This window comes from Asparagus officinalis, chromosome 4 (assembly GCF_001876935.1).
Source record: "Asparagus officinalis chromosome 4, Aspof.V1, whole genome shotgun sequence".
NCBI lineage: Eukaryota > Viridiplantae > Streptophyta > Magnoliopsida > Asparagales > Asparagaceae > Asparagus > Asparagus officinalis.
The window spans coordinates 60,167,065-60,176,197 of NC_033797.1; the positions used below are offsets into that span (position 1 = coordinate 60,167,065).

The following is a 9,133-nucleotide window of genomic DNA, read 5'->3' on the forward strand; positions in this document are numbered from 1 at the left end:
ATGGTGAAGTGTACTTGAGGCCTCTACTTCAAGGTGTGATGTATGGACAAGATTCGTCACATCACTACCAAGTAGCTTGGTACCAAGTTTCTCCATTTTTTCTCATATGTAAATATGTATATATAATATATTTCTATATATGTATAATATGTCATAATGTGTGTATATATATACTCTCTCTTAGTATATAAGTATATATTGTATAAAGTATATATATGTATATAGTATATATAAGTATACTTCTCTTATATAAGTATATATAAGAATACTCTCTCTATATATGTATAATGTATGTATGTATGTATATATATATCTCTCTCTCTTAGTATATAATGTATATATAAGTATAGCTCTCTCTTATATATTGTATCTCTCTCTTATATAAGTATATATAAGATACACTCTTATATATATATATATATATATATATATATATATATTATATATATATAATATATATATATGATATATATATAACACTAAATATACTCTCTCTCTTAGTATGTATGTATATATAAGTATATCTCTCTCTATATATGTATACTCTCTCTTATATAAGTACTCTCTTATATATGTATATAGTGTGTGTGTGTGTGTGTGGTATTACTCTCTCTCTTAGTATATAAGTATAGTATATTACAACGGCTACTTCTTCCCCATTGGGCGCCAACGGGCAACGGCTACTTATGCGATTCTCTCTCTCTCAAGTTATAACTTATAAATATATACAATATATTTACATATAATATATGTATATATAATATATAGTTACATAATAATTTGTAATTATATACTAAATAATTATATAAAATATAATAATATTAAACTAATTTTTAGCATTTTTAATAAAAAAGAAAAGAAATTAAAAAAAACCTAGTTGGGATGTATTTATCTATTGTGATGCGATGAATTCCAAAATAAATTTATACTTATAATTTGTAAATGATTTATTAATTATTAATAAAGAATTTATTTTTATAATTTTTATTTGTAATTTATGTCATTTTAAGTGATTAATAAAATTATTGTTTTTGTATAACTTTTTTGTCTTTTTTTATAATTTAAAATTTAAAAAATTAAAAAAAATAAAACGCGGCTGGCTCGAAACCGGCCCGGTCGGGTCCGGGCTCCGGTTTTGCTCGGCCCGGGCCCAGATTTTCGTGCCGGGCCGGGCCGGGCCGGCCCGGATGGACAAGTCTAGATCTACTCAGCTAGATTAATCTAGCATTGATGATGTGCCCTGTAAAGTAACCGTTGGTGTTCAAATTGTTTTAATGCTGACCAAGAAAAATTGCAGTAAGATACGAATACTACTTTGTTTTTTCTGTACACAAGGTATTGCCCTCATCTTCATTATTTTTTCCTCTCTCGAAAGTACACTCGTCACTCTATAAAAGCCCTACACTGCCACTCAAAGGAACACGCAACAAAAATCAAAATAATTTCAAAATGGGGCAAAAATATGAACTTCACGTCCTCCTCCTTCCTTATCCGAGCCAAGGCCACATCAACCCCATGCTGCAATTTGCCAAGCGCCTATCCTTTCATAACATCCAAACTTCTATGGCAATCACCCGGTTCATCTCCAACTCCACCCGACCCGAACCCGGCCCAGTGTCAATCGTTCACATCTCGGACGGATTCGATGAAAACGGGTTCAGTTCAGCTCCAAGCATTGAAGGCTATTTAACCCGGTTCGAATCAATCGGGTCTGAAACGTTAACCGACCTAATTGAATTGTTCCGGTCCAAAGAAAACCCGGTACAAATTTTGGTTTACGATGCATTTTTGCCGTGGGCTTTGGATGTAGCGAACCGGGCTGGGATCCGAACCGCTGCCTTTTTTACACAATCATGCGGAGTTGATGCGATTTATTGGCAAGTTTGGGAAGGTCGCCTTAAATATCCAGTGAATGAACCGGTTCAATTGGGGCCCGGTTTGGTCCGGTTTGAACCATGGGATTTACCCTCGTTTTTATCAGATCCTATTCCGGGTCCATACCCGACTTATTTGAAACTAGTGTTGAACCAGTTTGAGAACTTGAAGAAAGCGGATGTGCTTCTGATCAATTCATTCTATGAGCTTGAGCCGGAGGTAAGTTTACTACTTATATTTATTTCTTACTCTTAGATATACATACAAAATAGTTTCTCTCGCTGATTTTTGTCCTCTTTGATAAAAATAGCCCTTTGAATTTGTATGCTCACAAACTTGTCCTCTCTTTTGGATCGGAGGAATGGTTGGAAAAAGGTTCACCTTTTCTTAGCTCTTTATTGTTTTCCATGACTTTTCTTTACTTTAAACCAAACATTGTTGGGAATTCCATAACGAGAGTCCACTTACATATTGAAAAAGTCAGATGAACTTCAATAAAGTTGGGACTAACATCTAATATCTAATAGCTTAATCTTATGACTTTAATTGATTCTCAAACTAAGCTTAGTACCCATTAATTTTCAGGAATTGTACCTTATTTCATCCCTAGCTATATGTAGGATTTAGTTACTCCGCAGATACGGAAGATTGAGTAATAACTATCAAAGTCCCTACCTATTATATCAAAACCTCGATGTTCTAGTGTGAGTTGAGGATCATATTTTTATATTCTTACACGTCTTGAGGTTTACCATCTTTTTTTATAAGCTAAATTCTAGACTCACGTAATGGTGTCAATTTTTAGAAAATCTGCTTTAAATTCATGGCATGTGGGATTTAAACCTGGATTGCTCCGATAACATGTACTCAAAGTTCCTAATTATTACACCAAACATCTAAAGTTACGGTGGGTTATATTCTAACAGTAATAACCCCTCTCTCCTGGTGCTAGTTTAGACCATATCAGCGGATGTTTCAATAACTATACTATAATCCCAAATAGGGTGAGAGGTTCTTAGAAATTTCATGTCAAAATACAGTTCTACATTAGAAGAGTGAAGAATGAACGATGAATTTAAACAGAAAATAACTTAAGCTTTTAGGGAGATTTAATTTGATTATCAACTTTTATTGGAGTCATTTAGTCCCATAGTGAGCTCGTTTCTCCCTGACACGCATTTGATTAGAAATATGTTCTGGATTTCTTTGCTAACGTATTTCGTTTATGACTTAGTTTCTTTGCTGATGTATTTGTTTAGGACTCAGCATTTTTAAGTTGATTTAGGTTCTGCAATTTTCCCCATAAGTCAAGATCTCATTCTCTTTCTTCTCCTACTTTTTCTCATGAGAAGATCATGACCTTTGATTGATAAATCAAAGGTCAAGATCTCATGAGGAAATCTTAGGAAGGGTCCTCGTTAGTAGAGTATCCCAATCCCAACTTGCAGAGGGGTCACCTTTACGAAAACATGATAGTGGGCATCTTCAAGAAGTGTATAGCATATATCTAATAGTTTGATGCGATTGGTTACAAGATTTTTATTTTTATTTTTTTTATTTTTTTAAGCTAGGAGTTTGCCAAACTTGCTATCCCACGTGAGAGTTGAGCCAGAATAAAAGGTGAATTCATCCACGTTGGCTCAATTTTCTGTGCTGGAATTGTTGGTTGGTGCACGACATTGTTACACATTTATTAGGCAATCAGTTGACCGTTATTATCTTCAGGTAGTTTTTTTATGAATTAAGGATGAGATCCGTGTAAAACTCGTATACAAATATCGGCTGATACTGTCTCATCTTTTTAACCCATTCAAGGAACTAATAATAAACAAATATACGTCAGTGTTAAGCGAAGAACCTAGACAGATTCCATCTTTTCAATTGTAGGTAAACAAATGAGAATCCTAGATTGGTGCAAAATTGAAAATGCGGTGTCCTTAAAAATTTTTGTCTGACATTCCTAAAAGAGCTATCAGTAGATGACGGTCAATTCTTCTAGTCTTATAACAAATTTATATGGGTGGGTTTTATCATTTTTCATCTCACAGTTTCTCATTTAACAAAATGAGCTTTTAGCCTGCAACCATCTAGACCGTGTATATAATTAACAACTCACTGTAAAATAACCAATTAAGAAAATAAGCTTCCACTACTTTTATATATATATATAAAGTAAAACTCCTATCCACTTAAGTGGATAGGAGGCATTGTCCACCAAACTTTTTATCCACTCATCTTGTCTTAAAATTTGTGCCACCAAAAGATGCACAAATCTTAAAAGATTCTTCATATCTATCACGGATCCCAAATGCAATATCAACGGTTAAAAAAATTGGTGGATGATTTATTCATATCCACTTAAGTTGACATAAGCTTTTACCTATATATATATATATATATATATCCCAATGCAATATCAACGGTTAAAAAAGTTGGTGGATGACTTATTCCTATCCACTTAAGTTGACATAACTGTAATCTGACCCATCATTTTTTATCGATACTCTTTAATTTTTAATTTGTGAAGTCATGACTGAAAACTCTGCTGAAGTATATTTCAAGTTTTCGTCTGTGTATATATAGACGATTCATGTACACGAGTGACTTTGATGCTGCTGAAGTATATTTCAAGTTTTCGTCTGTGTATATATAGACGATTCATGTACACGAGTGACTTTGATGGATGATTTCCAGTTCATGTACTTGACGTCATGTATATATAGACGATTCATGTACACGAGTGACTTTGATGGATGATTTCCAGTTCATGTACTTGACGTCATACATATTGTTTTATAAACTAGCGTAGATTTGTTGATATTGTTTTTCTGCATGTTTTCGGTAATCAGAAAATTAGACGATTAAATCCTCTGGACTGAAACTTTTGAATGCATTAATCTTGAATAATATTATGTGCGTAAAAAAAAAAACTTATGTGATAGACAATTCCGGGGCTGCAGGAAATCTGGTAGTTGAATCTTGGAATGGTCGAGGGTCGTCGTTGAATGAAGACAAGCAGAATAATAGCAGATGGAGGAGAAATGTATGGAAATAGTTAGATTATCGTTGGCTTTGTTTAGGATACATTAGATTAAATAATCATTATACAGTAACATCTGTAATAGCTTAAGCAATCGAACAATCGCAAATTGCTTCCGGAGGAAATTCATTTATGAATTGTACTATATTGATTAATGATCTATATGTGGAATATGTAATTCTTGCTATGAGTATTAGTTTGTGCTCCATGGAAATTTTGTTTCTTCTCAGATATATGTTCTTAAGCATTCGTGTGATGTTCCTATTAAACTGTACTAGAAATATCCTTGACTTTCGACCTGGCGTACGTCAGTTATCCTGGTAACTGTCTTTCTCAATTTATGAAGCATATTGTTAGGGCACAACTATGCAAGTGATAGTAACTAGTATCAATAAAATTAGCAAGGTATAATGTAGCTTGGCTGGATATGTGAGTTAGGAAGGTCGGATAGTTTGTGTGAACAATGACAGTGTACAGCTTTATGGTTATGAAGGGTGTCCACATTTGTATCAACTATTTTAGGGTTATGTTAAAAGCAGAGAATCATGAGTAACATGGATTGAGGTTTTAGATGAATATGAAACACTTCATGTGGCACTACTAATAGATGAGGCCTACATGGAATACTTTGATGAATGGTTCATGGTTATCGGTATGCAATCGCTGGAGTATTCTCATTGCATAATTCAAGTCACGCAACTTGGAAATCAAGGTTATGGAATGGTTTAGTTTATCTGTGATGCAGTTGTTCAACTTTTTCAACCGCAATACGTCTTTGTTACTAGTCCCATGTTGCTGCAGGGGATAATCTGCCAGTCCACAATCAAAACTTGCAATTGCTTGTGCATTTTAATACCTTATGGGCTTATGTAAAAATTTCTGCCAGTCCACAATCAAAACTTGCAATTGCTTGTGCATTTTAATACCTTATGGGCTTATGTAAAAATTTGTTCCTCTCCTATGTGGGGGGTTGCAATTGCTTGTGCATTTTAATACCTTATGGGCTTATGTAAAAATTTGTTCCTCTCCTATGTGGGGGGAACTAGGAGATTCTATTGCACATGGTTTTAATTTTAATGTTCCATCTTTTGTTTAATAATATTTTTAATGTTCCGTCTTTTGTTTAATAACAAGTGCCTATTGTTTCTTCTTTTCATTTTTATGGTTTTTTATTAGACGATTTATTAAATGTCAAATTTACCCCCCTCGCTCTTATATGTGATCAATGATCAAACTGTAAACAATTATTAACATGCTACATAATTAATAATGCCAAGCTGAGAACAATTATTCACATACTATATGATTAATAATTACACACAACATGGCGATCTCTCACTGACTAAAATTCAAGTAGTTCACGGTATGCTTAGGTTAATTAGATAATTTATTAAATGCCAAATTTACCCTCTTGCTCTTATATGCGATCAATGATCAAACTATAAACAATTATTCACATGCTACATGAATAATAATGTCAATCTGCAAACAATTTTTCACATGCTATATGATTACTAATTCACAAAGTAGCGATCTCTCACCGACTAAAATTAAAGTAGTTCAAAGTACTGCATAGTTAGTTTAAAATTTTATTTATACTATTATTATTTAAATAGAACTCTATTTATAATTGTTATCCTCTCACATGCAACATCATATACCAATATATATAAGCCAAAAAATTACAATAATTTCTATAGCATTTTTATCTCCTTCTACAGGCATGTGCCTTTGTTATTAGATTAGATTAGATTATTTTAAAGTAATTAATTATATTATATATTTAATTTTTTTTTCAGATCAAGAAATTATAATAATTTTCACAGTACTTTTATCTTCTTCAACAAGTATATGTCTTTGTTATTTTCTTCTTATTAGCTAGATTAGATTATTTAAGAATTATAAATTATAAAATTGCAACAACTTTCACAGAACTTTCATCTATTTTCTTCTTATTAAATTAGATTAGATTATTTTAAACTAATTAATTATATTATATGTTTGATTTCTTTTCATATCACAAAGTTTAATTATACTACTATTATTTAAATAGATATTGTTTGTATAAAAAGTCAAAGAGAATCTCACACATATCTTTGATCTCAATGCCAATTATAATACATATATATGAGTTTTGGTTAAAATAAATTTCATGTATGGGGTTAACTTAAATGATCCTACTTTAATCGGATTAGATAATTTAACATTTGTTCTTTACACACAAACTCTTCCACAAAACCAAGAGATTTTTAAAATTAATCTTGGGGGTTGCTTGCATTAAAAAATTATGTTAGAGGGCCTAAACAATATGTTTTATAGTTTAAGATTATCAACATATTTTTGTCTCTTATGCATATCAATTATGAGTAATAATATAGTTTAATTGATCCAAGTATATCCTAATATATTTCTGGACTCTTATCTTATCTTTTGCTCTTTATCATGTACAAACCTAGCGATTCTTATTCAATTCTTTCTTTTTTTCTTTTTTGTCTCTTGACATTGTCTTTTGTTCTTCATTATGTACAAACTCATTTTATGGATTAGGGTTATGGTTATTGAGGGGGGAGCAGAAGACAAATGAGTTAATTTTGGTGTTGGACTTTATTATTTGAAGATATTAATTTTAAAAAATTCAACTCTAACATGATATGATAATTAATGTAGATGATCGATGAAGACGCTGCTCTAGAATTGCTCAATAAAAAAATAAAGGTGAAGAAAGATTAATCTCGGCTTAATTAAAATATGAAATAAAAAAATAAATGATAATATTTATTGAATATTTTATACTATAACTTAATTTTTGAGTAAAATTAGGAATTTTTAGAAGGAATTTTCATGCAAAATTTTTAGTATTTTTGTATACTTATGTGATTACTTTTATCACATAAAAGTATACTATAGTTATCATTAATCTTTAGTTTTTATCTTTTTATTATTTTAAGTCTATCAAATAATGTAGGCTGAGATCTCATATATATATCATGTTTATCGTACTTCTTTTTTTATGTTTTCTTTTGAGATTGTTTATTATAAAACATGAGCTTATAGTGTTGAAAACTACAGTGTAATTCTCTTTTCAATGCAATAAGAAATGTTACTTTTTTATTGCAAGAACTTGTAGTTCATAATGATACTGTTATTCATCCTTTACTCCATACTATAGCTCGGGATTAGTAGAGTTTAGAATATGACATGTAGTATAAATTTAACTTATTTTTATTATTATTCTGCGTGAAGATATTATTATGTCAACTGATATCTTTTTCTACGAAAATCAATTATGATATCCCGGTTAAGTATATTGATCCCAGTTTAGCGCAAAAATCCATTACATTAATTTTTTTATAATGTTTAAATAAAAATTGTAGCAAATCTAATAATTAAAATGAATCTGACATATTTATAGTAATAAAATAAAAATAAATATTATTTTAATATTTAACCACGTGCATTGCACATGCATAAAAACTAGTATGTGTGTGTGTGTGTGTACATACATACATATGAACGTATACGTTTGATCATTTAAATGCCTATACGGGTATTATTAGCTCATTTAGTAAAATTTGCCATTGTCTGATATATTTTTCTACATATATATTGTCCCTGTATGTTATCTAATATGATGCTAACATACCATACATGACACCACTCTCACATATCTAATGAGTCTGTTACCATCGTGAGCTAGGGAGAGATTACAAGTATTAGATTACGGATGGGCATGACATGGTCAGTTTAGGCCCGTGAACTGGTCAGGCGGGGCTTGACCTAGGCCCAACAGGGTCAGAGTGGGTTGGGACTATTTCTTTGACCCCAGGCATAGAATTGGACCCCGCCCTTCGGACTAGTCCCAATCCGGCCCAATGCAGTTAGAGTCGCGAGTCAGTCAATGGTCCGCATTTTTTCCTTTTTAATTTTTTTTCCTTTTCTATCTTTACTTGTATTAATATTTATTAAACTATATCTTTGTTTGAAAACAAATCTCATCTCTTTGTTGTAATAGAAGCACCAATCGTTAATGTACTTATAAAGGACTTGTTAACAAAATGTTTATTCATGAGCACTGAACTTCTAATTATAACTAAAAAAAGTTGTGTAGGATATCATTTTAAGGATGAAAACAGAACATATAGTTGTATCCCTTACACCTGTAAAACCATTTATAGGAAATAGCTATTACATAAACTTTCTCCTTTTAACACACGCGCG

The 9,133-nt window shown here is 31.5% G+C and overlaps 1 protein-coding gene across 1 annotated transcript in view; it reads left to right on the forward strand.

Moving 5' to 3' along the window:
- Positions 1,437 to 9,133, forward strand: part of LOC109837542 (crocetin glucosyltransferase 2-like) — an 18,267-nt gene continuing 10,570 nt past the window's right edge. The window contains exon 1 of the mRNA XM_020405836.1: positions 1,437 to 2,094. Within this exon, the coding sequence (XP_020261425.1) occupies positions 1,450 to 2,094 (645 nt within the window). The 5' untranslated portion in view covers positions 1,437 to 1,449. The remainder of the gene's footprint in view (positions 2,095 to 9,133) is intronic.